General features: G+C 39.1%; 1 protein-coding gene across 1 annotated transcript; it reads right to left on the bottom strand.

Moving 5' to 3' along the window:
• Positions 1–2081: 2081 nt before the first annotated feature.
• Positions 2082–22162, bottom strand: LOC139944321 (transducin beta-like protein 3). The gene is made up of 23 exons (XM_071941313.1): positions 22114–22162; positions 20236–20383; positions 20040–20087; positions 19264–19341; positions 18703–18851; positions 17980–18072; positions 16389–16542; positions 15700–15796; positions 11204–11436; positions 10323–10464; positions 10147–10205; positions 9641–9747; positions 8795–8933; positions 7895–8056; positions 7367–7435; positions 6842–6912; positions 6434–6590; positions 5795–5853; positions 5310–5413; positions 4742–4813; positions 4054–4212; positions 3256–3355; positions 2082–2880 (listed from the first exon to the last, which is right to left on the bottom strand). Exons 1-23 carry the CDS (start codon positions 22134–22136, stop codon positions 2082–2084), a joined length of 3222 nt encoding a protein of 1073 aa, XP_071797414.1. The 5' UTR covers positions 22137–22162.
• Positions 22163–22645: the final 483 nt, after the last annotated feature.

Below are 22645 nucleotides of genomic sequence, written 5' to 3'. Positions count from 1 at the left end.
GACCCAATTTCATGGCTTCACTTCAAAATTCTGCGCTTTCGATCACCATTTTTTGCTTAGAGGGCAAGCACCAAATTTCTGCACCAGCTGTGTAAGCGAAGAATGCCTGGCAAGGTGGAGTAGGCACGCGCACAAGCAAAATTTCCCTGCTAAATTGGGTCCTTTTGCTAACCTGTGAAATAAGCATGATGTCAATGTGGAATTCCTTGCTTCCATAAACGCTGATTAATTGCTTACTGTAGCCATGAAATTTGTAGCTAATTTGGGAGTCAATGCCCCTGTGTTTTAAGTACAGTGTATCGCACATTTTGTACTTGCATTTTTACTCCAAAATTTGTGAACCTAATTGACAGTTGCCCGTGTGTGACAATGGTGCAAAGGGTCAATACATACCCTGTACTTTTGCTTAGTAATTCTGAACTAAGCGCTTACTAGATTACCTTGGCGAAATTTCATAGAGCTGCTTAAGCAGAAAATATTTCTAAATCAAATTTTTGCAATATAAATCAGAATATCAATCACACATGGTACATGTGAAATGGTATTTTAGCTGGTAACAGTATTCTGGTAAGCATAATTTTGTTGTGTTTAGCTATTTTGTGTGCTTGAGCAGCTGTTGGGTTGTTGTTGGCCTGGTGCCCGCACTTGGTCCTCAAAGTGTCCCATTGTATTTGTGATTTTTGAACGAATGAATTTATCAAACAGTGATCAGACTATGCAAACTACCCTTGTGGGATATAGTATACAATTATTGGAAGCATAAGTGTATTGTTGGAGAATATAATTAAGAGGCGCTGTATTAAAACTTTAAAAGCCAGATTTTTTTATTATTTTACTTTCAGTGTGGGTGGTCCTGTTTCCCTATCTATACATTTATTCGATAAAAAACGTGGGTTATCAACTAATCGATACATGTATGTATGCTGGCTACACACATTATTTTTTCCAACATTAAAGGGATTAGTTTAAGACTAATTGACAGCCTGTAATCAGAACTAAACAAGGAAGTTAGTTGAATGAAACATTTGTAAAAGTTCCTCAGGAATTCCATATCTGGATTTGAATACAAAACAAATATTGAATGCATTTTGTTGTAAAGGCAAGAGCCACAGACAAGTCAAAAACGATCAAAGAGTGACAAGAAAAGATACTTAAAAGCAGATTACATCTTTTGCAGACATGAACAAAAAGTACTTCAAGACTACTACAAAATAGATTACTTGACTGAAAGTACTATTTTATTCCAAAGTATCCAGTACAATAGTTTCGCCAGGTGTTCCATTTCAAAGAAAAATGCAATTTTGTATCATTGTATTGATTGTTTGAATGTGTGGGTTCAAACAAGATCTCTCCGACAGTTTAACATTGCGCCAGTTGGTGTTGTTTTTTTCTCAGCAAACATGGACTGACAAATGCAAAAGGGGCGTTGGAACAAATGTTGAATTCTACCTCACAATTCCATATATTCTCAAAAAAATACTGCAATTACCAATGATGCAACTGCCCTAATCAATAACCATTGAATAAGTATTAGGTTAGCATTGTTTATGATCATTGTAATTATTCCAATGAATGGTCTTTAAGCACTAAGCTGATCCTATGTACAAATAGAAAAGAGTTTATTTTATGTAAATATATATTGGTGAATTTTGAAATGAATAAAGATATAAATGCAACTGTATATCCCAGTCTGGAATCATCTGTGGTGTGTCATGGTCGAGCGGATAAGAGCGGGAAAAAATCTGGTGTTTCTGATCAACAGCTTGTGGGTTCGAGTCCCGGTCTCGACACTTGTGTCCTTAAGAAAGACATTTTAAAACCATTGTTGCTTCATCCTCTGAATGGGCGTAAAGCTGTAGGTCCCGTGAGAGGACATTGCCATTTTTATTTTGTAAAGGGCACTTCCATTTGAAAATCTAAAAGTCTATGGGAAACCTTTACAGGGGCACCAAGGCCAAAACATGGGACAACAAAGGCCATAAGAGAGACCATGTAATTCAAGGCCTGATAGCCCTTATACTTATTACAAATTACTTAAAATTATTAATTACCTTAATCTCCAAGTGCTAGCTAAAACACCTCTATGATCGCAAGGACGTGGACAGTCCAGCGATCTTAGCTTTCTTGGCTGACTTACCAATAGAAGACGGTGTTTTTACGGTCCTCTTCTTACCAGCACCGGGTGATTTCCGTGGTGTCTTTGTTTTGATTTTTTTTGTATCTTTGCTTCTAGTTCTGATTGCGATCCCATCATCCTCATCGTGATCGCTTTCATCGACGTCCGCCGTACCATCACTTCCAATGGAATCCGCCATCTCAGATTTCCTCTTTTTGCTGCGTAGGAGTTTGGGTGTCAACTTTGGTGACGCTTTATGTTTGACGCTGCTGAGACTTGTTGTTTTGGGTGAGGAAATCATCTCTTGTTGGGTTTTCTTCTTGGGTTTGACTTTCTTGGTTTTCTCGGGTGTAATGAGCTCTTCCTCACGATGTCCACCATCGTCGTTATCGTCGTCACTCGATGAAGAATCTTTCTCCATACTGGCTTCCTCGTCATCCTCCTCACTGCTCTCGCCAGCCTCTCTGACCCCTGGTAAACTCTGACCTCTCTGTGACCTCTCACCTTGGTCATTACTTTCGTCGTTGTCCTCACCACTCATAAGTCCTTTCAAAGAATCTTCCTCCATCTCAGCATCTTCAAGATCATCTTCAACATCATCTTCATCATCATCATCTTCTTCATCATCTTCACTGCTCTCTTCAGCATCTGTTGACCTTTGACCCAGCTTAAGTCTGTCAGTGATGTTTCCAGTAACAACCGTAGGTTCTGTATCGATGACAAATGATGCACTTGTCTCTCCCATACTACTTTTCAGGACAAGACTGCAAAAAAATCAATAAACAGCAATTAACAACATTGTTCAACTTATATTTGGTTTGTCACATCTACTTGCTGGGAAGATTACGTTCTTTAGAGAACTTGTCTCATTATCGCTGAAAAGATTTTTGGAATTCAGGACACTTTTCAGAACTGACAAGTCTCCCGAATTCTGAACAATCTACTCTGCGGTAGTAGAATATATGGCAAGACAAATTCTCAAAAGAACATAGTCTACACAGAAAGTAGATGTACACATAGCATACATTGATACCTCACCATGCCCCAAATCCCATGTTAAGGTATAACTTGCCTGGCTTAAATAAAAGTCAAAATAACCATGGAGGTGTGAGAGAGAGACTAAGGGAAATTGAACCAACCTATCGTCAACAGGTGCTGTAGCTCGTCTCATGCATTGCCAGGTATACTCCACAAACATTGCCTGCTGTAGTAGACGATTCATCCTCTCAAAATGACGCTCTGTAGTATTGATTGGATAGAGAGAATAAATAAATCAATGGATGTAGATAAACATTTTCAAATATGCAAGTTCGCCCCCAAACTAGGCTATGAGCCACTCTGGGTAAGGGGCTACAAAAAGAAAAATTATCCAATTTGAACAATAATTCTGGGGAGCTGAAGGTAGGAATTGATATTTCTCTTAAAACAGTCTAGATCAAAGGATGGAGGGAAACATCCACCAGGCAAGGAGTTCCAAAGACATGCAGTACATGAAATAAAGCTGTTGGATTGGAATTGCTCATCGTTCTACATCTCAACAGACCAAGAGTGCATGGGTTAGAAAGGAGAAAGTCTGGTTTCATGCTCAGGGAATATGATCAGGGAAAACGCTTCACCTATGCTTGAAGTCCCCTCTACACCAATGAGGATGGACATACAAATCAAAGAATGATTTAAACCCACACTCTGCTGACAACACCAGTACTTGGCCATGACACGCCACTGGCCTGAAGTCAATAATTTGTTAGCTAAGTTGGTCTCTTAGAGTGCCTTGCATTATTATGACTACCTTTATTTAAATAGACATAACTCTTCTTAGGAGTGCTTGTTACATCAACTTTTTGAGTGTCATTTGTCTGTTCTGAAAATAATCAACAATCCTGGTGAACTTCTTTTTGACTTACCAAGTACAAATCAAAGACTTACAACAAAATTACCTGTGTATGGAATCAAGCCTTCCAGTGTCTGTTGCATTGAAGGAAAGGTCAAGAGGTCATCTGGGGTCACCTGTCTCAGGATGATTGCAATGACGGTCTGCGCTGTGTGACAGTGCTTAGAGTTGGTGTTCCAGTGCTTGCAGAAACCTAGAACAGACTCTAAAAAAATAAAAGGAAGCACAAACCTATTAACTCAGCTAGGTTTCAGACAAGTTGTAAACATATATTTGGTTTGCAGTAACACCATGTATGTATCTTGAGAACTCGCCTTTCTTTATAACATTCTACATGTACTACCATGTTTGCATCACTAAGTCTCTCTGAATCATAAATTGTTTTTTAAATACTCTCAACTCTTGGCATCTCACTATTAACCTCCCATTCCCACCTCATGACATATGTACAAACTTTCCTGGAGCTGCTTACGCAAAAAAAAACAGCTAAGCACAACAAAATTATGCTAACCACAATAAGGTTACCAGCCTAAATATGTACTCCGACACATGGATCATCCGTAACTAGTATGCTGACTATTTTTTCTGAACAGATTGGTTTAAAAGCATGTTGTCTACAGCTCAATACAATTGGGCCCAAACCTTAATGGGATCACCCTCCCATACTTGTCGAATATGACCCGCCCCACCCCTTAGCCCCCCTACCCCCAGTAAGGGGGTTCCAGTTCCCTCACCTATTTGGTCTTGCCTCATCTTCTTCATTGTCCTTTCCAGTTTCTGCTCTCCACCGGGCTCATCCAAAATGTCTTGAAGTCAGAGAAGATAATTGCAGTTTGTGAGCAATAATCAAAATAATGTTTCAATTTAAGGAAAGGTATACGTTTGGTAATCATTCTTAAAATTAACGGCAGTAAAAACTTACTTGGTTAAAAAGTGAAATAATGTGGTTATAGCAAAATATAAGTTTTTATGCACTTCATTGCAACTGAAAAGCACTACTGTCGGTTATGTCTCTCAGATTTTGTGTTCTAATTACAGACTATTCTTCAACGCATAACATGACCTTTGTGAAAGTTCAAGTTGTGGCCAACATAAAGGTTGGGAAGTCACTTTTGGCCTTGTGTTTGTTTTACTACAGTAATCAATTCTATAAATGTTATAAGCAATTAATCTAAAAGTAGTAATTTACAATTTAAAATGCATGGCATTGCACATAATTATAATTGACACAGGGCACTGCTACTAATGCTAGGGTTGTACCAAACAAAATAGATAATACAGTGTACCAATGAGTTTGCTTACTTTTCATAATAGTGAGTACCCGGAAAGGTTGATTGAGTGTAATGGCCAGACCGATTGCTTTCAGATATTTCTTGTCATGAAGCAAATTAGATAATTCCTGCTCCCTGTGAACAAAAAAGAAACAAAGAAAGATGAAGCAAAAACTTTGAGATTAACACACAAGTTGTCCTTCCTTTGTGGCAAGCAAGACGTCATAAGTTACAGGCGTGCTACTTGGCCCCTGGAAAACAGGTAGGAAATTGCTGTTGAGTATAAGGGTTGACTTACATAACATGTTTATGGAGAAGTCACATTTTCAGCTCTCTCTGCTGACTCACAAAGTGATTTTTTTTAATATATTTTTTTTAATGCCATGTTAAGGACATCCGTTTGGGGGACGATTTCCTGAAAATGTGTGCTTATTAGCATATAAATTATTTAAACATTATTTAAACTTTAAGAGTTTTAAGACATTGGGTCCAGGCTCGGATGTTTAGGGAACTTACTTCTCAATTTGGTCTTCTTCTTTCTCCATTTCCTCTTCCAGCTCTAGTTCTGTAACATCCTGATTGAAGATAAAAACAATTATGGTTATTATGTACACAAAATAGTCTTTGAAAGTTCACTAGGTGCATGAAGTTGGTACAGATTCCATCCAATAAGAGACAAGAAAGGTATCATACAGGATTGGTCGAGCTAGAAACAAACATTTGCAGACAGTGTTCATATTTATTATTCTTATTCTACTTTTATTATGTGGCAAGCGGTTTATAGCATTGGTCTCAAGTTCAGGGTTGGTTCAAATCCTGGTCATGACAATTGTGGCCTTCAGCAATACAATCAACTGTAATTGCTTCTCTCCACCCAGACAGGGGTAAATGGGTACCTGTGAGGGGAGAGATGGTTCTTGTGATTGGTTTAGCTTAGTGCACTACATATTTGGCAAACAGGCTGTATACTGTACAGGCATGGTGACCAGGGGAGTGCCAAGAGCGTCGCTGAGTGACGGATTTGAGCATTATAAGAAGCCACTATTATTATTATAATTAATGTGGCGAGCAAATGCTTGTTTACATGATAACTAGAGTCTTTAAATGCAATTTGACTCCCAACTTGAAAGATCGGGGATAAATTCGTTGAGTTACCTTCCAAACTAGAATATTTGAGTCACCGCCACCGCTGACCACTAAATCCTGCCCTCTGTTGGCAGCTAACGCCCAGACTTTCTGGCTGTGTTCATCAAATGTCTTCACACATTCATTGGTCTTGATTGTCCAGAGTTTTAGCAAGCCATCCGAGCCACTAAAGAAAAAAAAGGTTTAAAATAAAATTAGTAGATTTATGCAAATGTTTAAAAGACAATGATTTTTCAATGTCTTTGTGTACAAACAATGCGCTGCCGTGACCCAGCAATGGCGACACAGCAAACAAAGTTATGTACCCCAAAAACTACTAACTTCATTAGGCAGAGAGAGTTTCTTCCTTTACCACATACCACAAGCCAATTCAGCAGTCCTCATGGAGGATGCAACCAGGGACAAACTTCTCCTTACCATGAAACAAGCTGCATCCCTCTGGATAGAAAGAGGACCTTCAACACTGATGCATCATGGCCCTCAAACGTCTGTGGAGAAATAAAAAGCAATGATGAAAAATCTTAAAACAATTTTTGGACATATACTTATCTCAGTTTACAAATTCTTCCCTTGTTCAAGTACATGTAATGAGACAAAGATCTGTAGAAATTACGATGCGCCGTACTTTTGACAGCTTGTATGAGGACGCTCTCAAACATATCACTTCATAGTATCACTTCCAGGGGTATATTCATTCATACCCAAAACAGTTATAAAAGACTAGAACACATTACCACCACAGACATCATATCAATCACGGACAACAATACTTTTAAAGAAGCCGTTACAAACCATCTCTAAGCAACTTTAACCTGTGGCGCTACAAAAGTGACAGAACGCCTATCAAAACTGTGCAGGACGAATCGCTTCCCCCGGAAGTGATAAAAATACTACAAATCTGGCACATTGGGAATTTGAATTTGAGATGTAACTTTGTCTCACCTTGACACAGCTGAAATCAGACAGAGCCCAGATCTTGATGGAACCATCCGCTGAGCTTGTTGCTAAGGCCTAAATGAAAACAAACACCATAAAAAGAAACAGTAAATTTAACAATCACAACTTTACTTTTCAAGTGGACATTCCTTTGTTCTGTACAATTAAAGGGTTTATGTACAATTGTAGGACACAAATTACAAATGTTCACAAAGATAATATTGGTAGAAGTTTCCCATAAAATATTACTTGCTGTAGTGTTGTAGTCTTTGAGAGTAAAAAAAAAATTCACAAAAATTATTTTTGTCTTCGTTAATGTCAAATGGCATGTACAATGGATTGACGCAAACATTAATCTGTAATTTTCCAATTTTTCTCAAAAACTTAACGACTGATGAAGCTGCAACTTCTATTAAAAACTTGATCGACAAAAAGTATCAAAACTGTAAATAATACACAGCCACAGCTGAGAAAACTTGGGTTGAACTGGCAGCGAATCTACACATTCCTATATACATTGCAATCCGAACAAACCTGATCAACAGGAGAGAACTGGACACACCAAATACCACGTCTATGACCTCTGAATGACCCCAGGCTAGTCTCCTTCTCAAGGTGCCATAGTTTGGCTGTCCTGTCTTGAGAACCAGTGGCTAGCAGTTTGTCGTTGGGCGATATAGCAACTGAGTTAATGTCCTGTAAAAAGAATCATAGAGATCTAAACAACTATAAAAGGCACTATTGGTAGTTACTCAAAATAATTGTTACCATCAAACCTTACTTGGTAATGAGCAATGGAGTGTTGTTGATAGTATAAAACATTGTAAGAAACGGCTCCCTCTGAAGTAACATAGTTTATGAGAATGAGGTAATTTCTCAATCAAATAATAAAAAGGCTTCAAGCCTGAAGCCCTTTATTTAGACATCTGAAATCACACAACACATTTGCGCAACAAGGGTGTTTTCCTTTTGTTATTCTCTTGCAACTTTGATGAACAATGAGTCAAAATTGTACAGATTTGTTAATTAACATGTTTAATGCATCATGCTTCAACTATTACTGACCTACAGTCATTCCCGCACAGATACAGAAGCCTTTTTTAGTCATCTGAAGCCACACAAATTTGTGCAAAGAAGCCTTTTTTTAGTCATCTGAAGCCACACAAATTTGTGCAACAAGGGTGTTTTTTCTTTCATTATTCTCTTGCAATTTCGATGACCAATCCAGTCCAAATGTTCACAGATTAGATATTTTAAGCATGTTGGGATACACCAAGTGAGAATACCGGTCTTCGACAATTACCAAACGTGTCTAATGCTTTCCTTATAAAAGGAAAAACTTTTTAGAACAAATTTTATTTTTTTAATTATATTATTATGCAAGTAGGCCTACCATATGAATATGCTCAATGAGAACGGAACAGAATCACATACCTTTTCATGAGCACGCTCAGTGAATCTTCCATGAATTTGAGCGGGTATGCTGCCTTTCTGAGTGGGTAGGGTTGATGGAATATCCCAAATCTTGATGGTACAGTCCTCACTGCCGCTGACGAAAAACTTGTTAGATAGTCTGAAAACAAAAGTTCATAGAAATAGTTCAGACAAAAAAATTCTTCAAAAACCTTGTCTATTAGAAATTTTGAGAACAAAAGTGAAAATGACAGAGCAATGTTTTCAACAGAGTCGTGTAAATCCACGAAACATGATAAAGTAATACTCGTCTCATTGAGCTGAACTTATTTATATGAAATTGTTTTACATATTATAATTTTTTTTTAACTACAGCACCCCAGCAAGTAACATTTTAAGAGAAGCTTTCTGCAATCTTTATTGTTAAACCGTGTAAGTTAAATGTAAGTCTGTAGAAATGGTGTTTCATATTGTACAAGTACCCAAACCCTTTAAGCCCTAAACAGTATAAAAAATAAACACTTTCATATTCTTAAAAACAATCAAAGGTCAGAGTTCCCTTGTGACAGTGTATAAAGTCATAACACTATATCCTGTCCAGATTTGAACTTACACATGGCTAATCAAACCAAAAACCATTGATGAATTCTAATGTATGTTTGTTTGGAAGCTATTGTGAACCAGTAACCTCTATTATATTGACTTGATAGGACACTGTCGAGACAGATGCTTCTACTATGTGGACGCTATGAAGAGGCTTTGAAAAGTAAACGCGAGGTTGTAACACCACTTTGAACTTTGAAGTTTGATTCTGGAGCAAATTAATTTCATCAGATTCTAAAGGATTTAAACCAACAGTATTCTCACCTTGCAGTAGTCAGTGCTCCAACTGAATGTGTATGTCCTTTACCTATTGCAACACAGTAGACCGAGCCTGTGGTTGGCTCCATACACCAAAGTCGCACAGTGTTGTCCTACGAACAAACAAGCCCCAAGAAACAAATTGTCAATGTCTTATTCAACATCTTCAATAAAAAGGGATTAAAAGAGTGCTACATCGAGGTCTTGAACACCAGTATTAAAACTGGCAGGGTCGTGGTCGTGCAATACAGGACAGAGCGTGGGTTCAAATCCCACACAAGTAATTTGCCTGTGTTTTTTTCTCACGTAATTTCAGAAATCCCCACCAGTAAAAATGACCTGCCTCAGGAGGACAGCTATGATGATGATGATGAAAGTTGATAATAAAAAAATTAACAAAAGTGTCAGATGGGAACAGGTGAGTGATCATGTAATTAACCATTTTGACCATATCCTTCATATAATTTGAATAAATTCTAATCAATCAAACTTTCAAGGAAACTTAAACTCACCTTGGAGCTACTGGCTAACATCAGTCCATTCTTAAAAACTTTAAGTGCGAGGACAATATCTACAAGAAAAACAAACACAAATGGTGAACTTAAAAACACAATTGAATCCACAAAGTTGATAGCCATAAGATCTAAGACTAAACAAATCTTTTGGACAGACACAATAAAGAACTTACCTGTATGTCCAGGTAGAATCTGACAGCTGAGGGAGGAAAGCTCAAAAACACGAAGCTGCTCGCTATTAGTTGCCACGGCAATGTGTGTATCATTCTCACCCATAAAGCATAGATCAAGGATCTCATCATTGTACCCAACAAACTGCATGGACAAAAAGATTACAATACACATTTATCAAGTATTCAGCAACTGGTCATTCTGTATACAAATAATGGAATGGGATTTGAAACTGCCTCGGGCTACCGGGCAGTCTCTGTGGTCTAATGGCAAGACATCTGCTCGAGATTGGCAAAGGTTCAGGGTTCCAATCCCACCTGAGCAATATGCCCATGGATTCTTTTTTACAGGACTCAGCACTGAGTATACAGTGCTTTACACACATCAGTGTACAGTGTACATTATTATGTAAAACCCCAAAATACACTGGAATACTGCTTAACGAATGTCTGACGAAGCAAAAAGATACATGTTAGGCGGAAACCAGTCACCGGCAAAAAGTTATGTATGGCATTTACTGGTATTCCAATTTATGCTATTTTAGAAAAATTTAATATTGAAAAACTACAGAACTGCCTGGTTTAACACCTTCATGCATGTCATGCACCATTTATTTCAGCGATAAATCGATAAATCCCAACATTTTTTTTATACTAGTTTTTTCAGCTAATGGCGACCTCCCAAAAACAGAGCAAAAGAGCACGCAAGAGTCCTTTTTCCCATTCTGAAAACTGTGTGGCCATGCGATCTTTATTTGCTCGTTTTAAAAATATTTTTCTGAAGGGGTTTAAACTGATCCCTAGCGACCTGTCGGCGCATGAAAGAGTTAAAAGTGTGCAATAATAAAACTTTGTTTTCAGAGTCTCTTTTTTTTTTTACAAACCTGTTTGTTGAGTTCAAAATCCTTCACACTGAACAAGAGGATGTTATGATCGTAGGTGACCACAGCGAGAACGCCCAACGCTCCACAGAACATTGCCTGGTTGATGTGGCTCCCCATTTGTTGATCATGACCTTTGCCCTCACTCTGACCTTCAGGCTGAGGGAGGTCAGGGAGCTGTCGCTGTTGAGTGAATACACACTTCGCTGTAGAAGCATCCCATACCTTAAGCAGACCTAAAGAGGGGAGGGGGGGAGAGAAAGCAATGTGGAGTTTATTGTATTTAAGACAACCTCAGAATCCTTTATCATCTGGTAACTCAAACAACTAAAATGCATGTCGTGGGTGAGCGATATAGTTCACCGGACCCAAGCTCTTGTGTTGTCAGCAACTGAGTGCGGGTTCAGATTCCCTTGTGCCCTTGAGAAAGGACTTGACCATAAATAGGTATCACCAAAACAACAGATGGGCAGTGTCTTCTAATCTCAAGTCACACATTGCAGCTGATTTCTACGCCCATACAAAGACACGTAGCACCAGACTACCTCAACTTCTCATCGCATACTCCACAGCCGAACAATCCGAAGACTAAGAACATCAATACCTTTCTTCACATCAGACAGAACCCACACCTCACAGGAAAAGAAGGCTCGAGCACCTATGTCGACGACTGGGCGAGACACTCGGTACCTGATAGAAAACACAGCGATGCCGATAGAAATGCAGTTTGCAACAATAGTGAGGTACTTGGGTGGAGCAGCAAGAAAACTAGTATTGAACCTTCCGTCCAGACAACAGACTCCACATTTGCTGAGCTGAGGGCACAGTTTGGTGAGCTCATGATGATTGGTGATCCACTAGCCAAGTTCTATGCACGTATGAGGAGTCCCAATGAATCGGCCAGCATCTTTGCAGTGGAACTTGAAGCTACACTCCGTACCATAGAAGAACGCATGAGCAAGAACATACCTTTTCCAAACCGCAACCACATGCTGACGCAACAATTCATGCGAGGAGTAAAAGATGAAAGAGTAACTCGACGAATCGCACCTATGAGACCACACGAGATGACGTTCCATGAGTTGCAGAGAAGAAGTTAGACAACTTGAGAGAGAGATGCGACTTGAACAAACGACTAAGCCTGAAGTCAGAGTACAAACACAGAAGTCGGCACAGTCACATTAATATCAGCAACCCAATCCTCACAAAGCACCGACTACCTTTCAACCACCCAACAAGAAGACTGACCACGATATTCTTGGATCGGATGGTTAGAATGAGCCTCCTCACCAAAAAGGTAGAAGAACTTGCCAGCAACCCAAGAAGAACCTCAACGAGACAACAAGGGGATACCACCAACAGGGTCTTCATCTGTCATAAATGTGGTCAGCAAGGACACATTGCTAGAGGGTGCAGAAACGTTCCTTTAAACTTGGGAGGCCCGCGGCCAATGGGCAAACCGTCTGCGAGCCAGAATCCACACGCCCAGTAAATGAACGCCCAGCTCATCAACAGTCTTCTCTGACTCATCCAGCCAAACCAGACTTCCAACAACTCATCGGACCTAATAATGAAGATGTCATCAAAGAAGATGATGAAAACTACCTAGCACTCATAGACTCCGGCTCACAGATAACATCAATCACTGAAGAACTCTGGAAGAACAACTCCAACTTGCAGACCAAATCACTTCTACCTGCATACGTTTCAATAGAAGGCGCGAGTGGACGGAACGTGCCATATCTTGTTGTCCCGATCTCCATCGTAATTCTTAGTGTTACCTATGACGACATCCCTGCATTTGTTGTCCCCTCAGATAGGTACAGACGACGTGTACCAGTCCTCGTTAGTACTAATGTGATCAGAGCCTTGAAGCAAGACCAATACCGATGTCAATATATGGACCAAGTGAAAGATGAAAACTTGACGTGGCACACGAATGGGACTCATCACAATGAAGCAATCCCACACAGGCCTCAGCGTGACAACAAGGACGAACAGTCACTGATGTGTGTCTTTCAAAGGTTCCAAGTTTTTTCTTTAGATCCCAGTCAGAGTGTGCTGCAAAGTCTTGAACCAAAAGATCTTGCAACTAAAACTACTCAACAATCACTGCTGAATGCAAGAGAAAATAGCCAGCAGGCATTAAGATGTATGTTTGTACGAGACAGGCTTCATGTACAGTTCACCACAGACAGAGACACGTAGTCTCTATAATGACGCTTCAAAGAAAAACAAGCCTGTACCTTTCGAAACTCTATATTATGAAGTTGTTCAACACAGTGACACAAGCAAGACAACAATCCTGAAAGCAGACAGAAATGTTCTATAAGAAGAAACTACAAATAAATAGTAAACTTGCCCGTACAACCATATGTAAATCTCTAATAAGTGAGTGTTGGCCCTGAAAAGAGCCGGTTTGGTCTTGACGTTTCCAACAGTATACTCTGTCGAAAATTGGCTTGTTGCAAGTTATGCGTTTGGAAGAAGTATTGATCTTTCCCACATTATTAATAACATAATAATAACAATAAAAATAGTACAGGAAACTTATAATGCGCCATGTCTGTCACAGATGACGCTCCTGGTGAAGGAACCCTTACAAAGCTAACATCTATAAAACAAAATAAACAGAAGGAGAAGCAGCCGATTAAAAAAGATGACTTTTGAGATTGTTCTTGAAAGTGTTGAAGGAAGTCTCCTTTCTCAGTTTGATGGGGAGTGAGTTCCACAGGGAAGGACCTGACTGAGAGAAAGAACGGTTTCCCCAGGAGTGATGAGCACTCGAAGAAGGTTTGTGTCCGAGGAAAGAAGCCGTCAGTGTGGTTCATAGCATTGTAGCAGCTCTTAAGCATGAACTCTTGCCAGTGCCAATGTGTCTTGCAGAGATGAATAATTTCCCCAGAAAAAGGGATAAATCTGTTTTGGCCAGTGTTACTAATCTGAGTGGTGGTCGATCGTGCCTTGTGATAGATTGGTAGGCACGAATCATTGCTATCCGTAAACCAACAGAAGCAAAGGCGTTCGGAGAGTTAGCTATACACATGTAATGTGCAGTTCTGTTGACAGGGGCAGCACATGATCGTATCAGTTTGGTATTTGACCGATACAGAGATGAGTCTATAAAAACAGGAACTCGACAACACCGAAAGTAAAAAACTACTCCACCTATATGCCGTGTGACTGAGGGCAAAGATATACCACTTCCCAACACATGGCCAAACTTCAGGACCCTGTCAGAAAACAAGGCAGAAAAAAAAAACATGCACCCAGTTTAAAAAAAGGGTTTTTAAGTCCAGTTTACGATCTTGTTTCAGTAAAGCCTAATGGTCCAATCCCAGGCCCAGGCATGAGAATATCTGATGACAAAAAAAACGGACAATTTTACGCTACAAATTGCATGTCCGGATTTAGGGCAAAGTTTGTTTTTTACACATCCCGAATTAGGGCAAGTTTACCCAGGCCCTCTTGCGTTTCGGGGACCATACAAACATACATGGCGAACATACATGTATTACATGAACGGTCCAACTGACCACATGAATGAAGCAGGGAAAGACTGAAAGAAGTCTACACATATCAATTGAAAGTGCTGCACATGGAAGAAACAAGTCAAACATATTGGTCAGCCACTGCTAGGCGGCAATTAACTACGAACAGAAGCGTGTAAAGGTAAATGAGTAAACTTACAATTTCTCAAGACAACCTGGAAGGATCAGCAAAATCAAAATGTTTACCCATTAGACATATTTTTACACTTCAAGCTACCCAACAACTAGTGCACACCTTTGTCACCTATCGATTGGATTTCTGTAATGCACTACTGTACCGACTTCCAAAACATCTGCTCCATAAGCTGCAAAAGACACAAAACTCAGCTGCCTGTCTTGTTGTGCAAGCAAGCTGGTCAGCATCCATCACTTCGGTACTTAAAGAACTTCACTGGCTGCCCATCAATGAGAGTATTATTTACAAGATTCTCTTGCTGACCTACAAGCCTTTGTCTGGTTTAGCACCGCAATATTTATCGTGCCATATCCAACATTCTGTTCCTGGAAGAGTCGGCCTCCGATCAAAAAAATGAACAGATCATGGGGGGATAGATCCTTTGCTCCAGCAGCCCTTCTTCTCTGGAACTCTTTACCGCCATCCGTTAGGTCATGCACCAGCATATCAACATTCAAGACACAGCTTAAAACTCATCTGATGGGAGTTGCTTTTAAATAATTCAGTGGTTTTGTGACTTTCTTGTTGACGCCTTCAGCATTTTTAATAAATATGTGCGCCCTATAAATGTACATTATTATTATCATTATTATTATTACCCCTACTACTCACCCCCCAAATTGAACATCAAATTCACATTGAACTTGAAGACCACAAATTGGAAAGGGGGGGGAAAAAAACGTAATTCCACTTTATATCAACAGCCACGAACCCACAAGGGATGCAAGGAGACTTAACACGAAGCAAATCCCCGGTCTAGTACCAAGACTTACCCTGAGATCCAGCAGTGATGAAGAATGAGCCGTTACCACTGATGCCAATCTTACTGCAATCCACGTCAGATGGTGGTACGATGACAGACTCTAAAGGCTAGCATTAAAAATCACCAATAGAGAAATTAATAAAAGCTGTCAGCCTTTTACATGGCAGAAATAGTACAATAGGTTTGCAGTGGGAACGATGTCTGCTGTAAACAACTAATATGGTTTTTGTTCTTTTGTATAAGCAGCTAGAAGTCAACAAATAAATTTTAAAATTTTAGCATGATTCATTACAACAACAAACATACTTTATGAACAGTGCTCTAATTCAGTATTTTCAAAACAATTTAAATGGTTTGATTTTAACCCCTGCCCTTATCTTGCTGAACCCCTGATTAGAACCCCCAAAAATAGCTGCGAAAAACCTAACTCAAACACAAACAATCTTGTTTTGTTCTTCTTTAAATAGGCTGCGACTATATTGACAACAGATGTCGTAGTTTTGCACAAACTGGAACAAATATTATAGAAGCCCAATTGACTATTGTGCAGATGTGATTGGCCGTAGAAAATTTTGCACAGACCCATTGTGCAAGCACTATTGAATGAGGTGCATGCTGGTCTAGCTATAATGATCAAGCCTAATGGCTGGGTCTTTTCTAGACTTGTTTCAAGGGGCTCAATCAGTAGACTTAACTTACCTCATAGACAGGAATTGTTTTGGTGGCTTGATACGTCTCTAAGTTCCACACAGTCACAATGTTATCCCTGCCTGAACTGAACATCGTCATGCCATCCTCGGTGAATGCCATACTGGTGACTCCACTGTAATGGCTCTCTAATATAGCTTTACATCTGAGGAAGTGAACCAAGAATAAATTCATTTATTTATTATTTTCACAGGTAAAAATGCAAATTACAGAAAATAAAAAACGTTAAAGAAACCGTATAAATATAAATAGGAGAAGAGAGCGAACAAACAAGAAGTAGCAACCCAGATGGATTTTTAAAAAGTAAACTAAATTACTATCGAGTTAATCTCCCGATGCCACACTTGTGATTGTGAAATTGTTGCTGTATGACACTAAAGTATCTCGCCCTCTTTAGTCGACTGAGGTCGGAATCATATTGAGGTTTGCCTATTCATGTCTCTTCGTTATTAAAGCCATTATACACTTTCGGTAAACAGTATTGTCCAAGTCCCACACTTCGTGTATCACAACTTATATATAAAATAACAATCCTGTGGAAATTTAGGCTCAATCGGACATCGGAGTCGGGAGAAAATAACGGGAAAACCCACTCCTGTTTTCGCGCGTTTCGCCGTGTCATGACATGTGTTTATAACAAATCCGTAATTCTCGTTAACGAGAATTTATATTGTTTTACCGTTTTCTCAAAAAGTAAAGCATCTCATGGACTAATATTTCAAGAGAAGTCTTTCACCATTACCTTCTGTAAACCCTGTAAATTATTTGTAAATCTGTGAACTTTTTTTTGTTTTCTGTACCGAAAGGGTCCAATGGCTTTAATGGCATACGTTTGGTAATCACTCTTAAAATTAGTGGCAATAAAACCTGTTGGTTGGAAACCTACAGCAGCTTCAATAGTAAAAACAACACCCTGAAAACTGTTACATGGTGCTATGTAAATAAATGGATCTTATATTAACCAACACAGCCCCGTATAACTTAGTGAAAAAATAAAGGGCCCTTTGAAATAACCTCGCCTTAAGATGACCTCGCTTTGAGATGACCTCGCTTTGAGATGACCTCGCTTTGAGATGACCACTTTTTTGTATTATAACACCCCTTACAAAAATTCTGCCTTTTCATTGGTTTAGAGCGCACCGTATGATATATGTCTTAGTTTTACTAGAAACCCGCCGTTCATATGATAGTCTTTCGTCACGCAAAAGTACTAGTGCATGGCAAAAGACTTTTACATTGCACGCGCGGTACCCATACGCCTTTTTTTTACCACCTCGAACCCAATCAGTTGTGCTTCTGTGTATCTGAAATGAGCGTCTGAACGTTACATGTACGAGGATGATAAATAGTCTGGTGGGGTGTTATAAAACAATTATCGACTGCTTTAACTCGTGCTATGGTTAAAACTACGACTCCCTCGGTGATCCCCGGACCACTCCTATTTCCCTTGGCTGCGTCTCGGGAAAATAGAACGCTCCAGAGATCACCTCGGGAGTCGTAGCTTTAAACATAGCATGAGTAAAAGCAGTCAATATTTGTATAATATGCGAGGTTCTTTCAATTAAAAGTGTTGTTGTCGTACCTGCTTGTACTGAGATCCCATACTCGTATCTTGCAGTCATCCGATGTAGAGAAGAGCAGAAGTTTACCGGACTCTGGATGAAACTCAACAACACTGCCAACAAATATGGAGGAGAAAAAAACAAATTACCAAATGGATAAAATTATTTCTATCTCTTGATTACAAACAACAGGGAGTGTGTTTTCCTAGTGCGAAAAACTGGGGTTTCTTTTCTTTTCTGTTTTCTTCCTTAAAAAAAAAAAAACAACAACAAACAAACAAACAAACAAACAGCTTTTCGGTTAAAGGAACACGTTGCCTTGGGTTGGTCGAGTTGGTCTTTGAAAAGTGTTTGTAACCTTTTGTTATAAAGCATAAGGGTAGAGAGATGTTGTAAAAGTAGAATACAATGATCCGCACAAATATGCCTCGAAATTGCACGGTTTTCATTTTACCTCGTCGACTAACACGGTCGGCCATTTATGGGAGTCAAATTTTTGACTCCCATAAATGGCCGACCATGTATGTTCGCAAAGTAAAACTAAAACCATGCATTTTTTAAAATATCTTTCTAACCATATGCATTTCATAACAAACGGTTACAAACGCTTTTTACAGACCAACTTGAACGATCCAAGGCAACGTGTTCCTTTAAAAACAGAGAAATTACATCCATGCAGATTCAGGTGCAGCTATAAATCGAGAAATACAAAGAGGTAATAGACTGGATGGGGGTACGCCTACCTGACCACTCCCTGTGAACCTTTGAGGTTGTGGGTGCAGTACTGCTGAACGATGTCCCACAGCTTGATGGTGCTATCACTACTCCCAGTGGCTAGCAGGGTGGAGGTGGGGTCAAAGGCCATGCTGACAATGGGCCCAACATGGATGGCCTGCAAGGAGTGGGTAGATGTTTAAATGTTCACTGATTGTTTATTATACAAATTTATGAATAGCAGCATTAGCCAAATTCCAAGTAAAATTACAATAAAAGCTATATCTTTGCACTATATATTTGCACTATGTCTTTGCTAACACATGTACACGTATGTGCTGTTAAGATGTACTTTGTACTCATAAATTAGACGAAATGCATAATGCCTGAAAACACTGGCCCAAGTTTCATGGCACTATAGTGATAATAATATTGACTCTTATAACTTGTTTCGCAGGAATTGAACAAAGCTCAACTCATCCGAATTATTCGTTGCGAATTTCTGATGTCATAATTCGTATTTCATTCGCAAGAAGTGTATGAACTGGGCTTCAGAATACAAAATTAGAATAAACACAACTTGCACTAACCTTCCATGTGCGGACGCATCTTTCCTCTTGCCAGTCCCATTGCTTCAATAACAAGTTCCTATGAGCAACTACTAGAAACTAAAAAAACAAAAAAAACAAAAAAGTTTACTCAAACGTCAAAAATAAACAACCCCACTTTGGTAATAGACTAAACTTAAATCCATTGTTTTTGGAAATGTAAGTGTGACCAGGATGTTGTAAGAGTCGATAAGAAGGGATACTGAGGAGAATAGCTTTGCCATTCACAATTATTTATTGATCTGGAAAATAGAAGAGAACAGAGTCCATTATGTGGTGTGGTCTCTCGTGAATATAATTTGAAAGTGAGTGAAAAGTGAACGTGAATCATACGAGGGCGCAAGTGTAAAACAGGTTGATTGGCATAAATAAACGTTTCTAAGACGAACTGAATTGGCGGAAGGATAAAAAGTAAAGTCTTTATAACCATCACATAAGCATCAGAATAATGACAATTTACCTGGTAAGTCTGCTGCCACCTAGCGTTCAAAAGTCTCACATTTGAACGGTGGATGTTTTGTTTTACTTGGTGATTGCCTGCAACTGCTAGACTACCTCTTTTATTTAAAGTAGGCCCGACACTTCAAGTAGGCAACAGAGGTTATTACCTCCGCTTCCCCTGGTCATTGCCTTGGTGCCACTGGAAATGTTTGAAAAGAAGTTTACAATTTCCTCATACAGGGGCCCTGTACCGAGGAGAAAATGCTTTGGTGCCCCGGACGCCCTCTCAAAAACAAACCAACAAATCAGAACCTTACCTTGTCATCTGGAGTTACTGCAAATGATGTAACATCGTCGCAGTCTTCCTGCAAAGCAATTTTGTAAATCATAATACTAAATAGAGAGTATGCATTTTTTGTAACAAAACGCGTATGGTTAATTTGAAAAAGTAGATTTTAAGTCAGCCATTGTAACAGAGAACAATTTTGCAGATGTAATTTTTAGTTTACTAACCTCTTTGATGGTATGTACCACTTTCCCGGTGGAGGTGTCGAGTATGTTGATACTTGCTCCATGTACACAGAACAAATGAAGTCCATTGGTAGAGAGGTGAACCTTACCCCCTGTGTATAATGCAGAGATCTTACTTTCCACACGAAAGCTGTATTGTGATAAGAAACAAATAAGATGAAAAATACTTGCAGTGATTTGAGGACTACATTGTTGATGAAGTAGGGCCAAGGATAAGAAGGTCATAAGGAATTCCAGTCAGCATGGTACATGTAGGTGGATTGGCTCTTCCAGACATTTGCGATGATCTTATTTAAACCTCCATCCTTCCAACATTACGAAAAACAATGCGCACAAGTGTTGACAGACTAGTCACCAAATTTGCAAAAAATTTTCCCCTTTTGAAAAACATGACACAAATTCTAGGATCACAGTCTTGATTACCAATGTCTAATAAATCCATTCATAATACTCAAAACATGGAGGGTTCAATTATAACAACTACTCCAAAAATAGCCTAATAAATAAAGCCAACAGGCTTGACTACCTCCGCTTCTTTTCCCCAGGAGGTGAAATCATGAGAAACACATCTTTTATGAGAAAACTATTTTTAATTGTAAAAAAAAGTGTTTTTTAACCCGAGTTTAGTAACGAACGGGAATATCCGCCGTGCTGTCTTTCGGAGTATCTGGACAACTCCATTACACCGCAGGGGTGATACAATATGCAAGATGATTATTTACCATTTTTTGTGCCTCTCAGACTCATGGAGTTGACAAAAATATTATATTTAAATCTCCCCTAATGTAGTAACTTCGAATTCCAGAGTGGCAGCTTAGTTACTTACAAGAAAGAATAAGCAGCAGCTAAACACTAAAAAGATAAAAATATAACACAGCCCTCAAAAACTACCCCTGTGGTGTAATGGAATCATCCAAGTACATTGAAAGCACATGGCGGATATTTCCGTTCGTTTCAAACTCGGGGTAAAAAACACTTTTTTTTACAGCTAAAAATACAATTTTTTCACCAGTTTGAACGTGATTTAGATGCATATGACTCGTGTACATATATTTAACGGTTGACTTATGTTCAAATGTTCTGTTAAAGTGCATTTAAAAATTGTTGTCGTGAGTTGTAGTGAGGGGTCGTGAGTTGTCAGTATTTAGTTCGACCGCTGGTTCTTGATAATTTAACGAGACGGAACCAGGCCTAGATGGGTTTAAACCACTAGTTGAAAACCTCTTCACCACACATTGATTCCCTTAGTTAGTACCAATCATTGACATCTTGGGCCATAGAGCTACATGTACATTATACACGTGAGCCTTATAGTTTCTAGAAGTAGGTCATGTGGTGGTGTTTAAACCTTTGATAATGACCAGTGTTTTATAACCGGGTGTTACTGTTAGTGGATACTCCGCGCTAGTGGTGATGCAAGACGTTTCTTGTTACGGGCGATGCGGGTGCTGTCGGTAAGTTGGCTGCTGCGCTGTGTGTGAAAGGAAAAACAAGAACGCGTTGCACCAAGACTATAAATACGCACATACGCACGAACGGAGCCAGTTGACTTGGGATCGAGATTTTGACTTGAGACCGAGTTGACTGGGACCCGTACACGGAATAAATAGAATATTCAATCAATATGAATTTAAAAATGTATGTGTCGCATAAAAATTAAAAGCAGCGCGCGTAACGGTTACGAAGAGGTTGGCAACCAACTGCGATTCAGAGAAAATAAAGATGGTAGTAACATGTTTTTGTAAAATGTAAGGGGGTAACCACTGAATAAAATCACGAACTTGTTTTCATAAGACCCTTCATTAGCATTTACGGCCGCATTTACTTTAAAAACAGGACCTAAATAACCTTTTTACTTACTTCGACTTGAGTTTGACCGCCATGCTTGCGCTTCAGCCGTACGTCCACATGGGTAGATGTTAGTTTCCAAACGCCAGGAGTCGATCGCTACTCGAAAGGATCCGATGTAATCGGTAGTCGTCAAACGGGGCAGCAATACATAGACTCGCTACCATTCCTTGAGCTTTTTCTCCCTAAGATTTGTTTGTGTATTTTTGTATGGTAGCTACACCGATGTTTTGGAGTTTCGCTCTTAAGTTCAGACATTTGTTTTATTTATTTTTATTCACAACCATTAATATACAAAGGGGTCATGTATTGCTGATTTTTAAAGTATATTTCCAGATTTTTTAAATAAACAACAAAGCAATGTGTAGCCACAGAATACAAACTCTTCATCAACTAAAAGATGATTTGTTAAAAACTGTTTATCAATACGTTATCTTTCAGATTAAGCCAATCAAAGACTGCCATTCCCTATACAAAGGATTCCTGTAGCATTACTGATTTTATCGTATTTTTATAAAACTCCATTACATTTATTTCAGATTTA

This window comes from Asterias amurensis, chromosome 11 (genome assembly GCF_032118995.1).
Source record: "Asterias amurensis chromosome 11, ASM3211899v1".
In the NCBI taxonomy this organism is placed as follows: domain Eukaryota; kingdom Metazoa; phylum Echinodermata; class Asteroidea; order Forcipulatida; family Asteriidae; genus Asterias; species Asterias amurensis.
The sequence above is the reverse complement of the archived record's forward strand: the minus strand, read 5'-3'. Positions and strand labels throughout refer to the sequence as shown.

Excerpts from the sequence above, each read along its gene's own strand:
- LOC139944321 (XM_071941313.1), bottom strand. The coding sequence starts at position 22,136 with ATGGCGGTCAAACTCAAGTCGAA. Across the intron at positions 4,814-5,309 it reads GGTACTCACTATTATGAAAA|ACATTTTGGATGAGCCCGGT; the intron begins GTAAGCAAACTC and ends TCTGACTTCAAG. Across the intron at positions 2,881-3,255 it reads ACAGCACCTGTTGACGATAG|TCTTGTCCTGAAAAGTAGTA; the intron begins GTTGGTTCAATT and ends ATTTTTTTGCAG.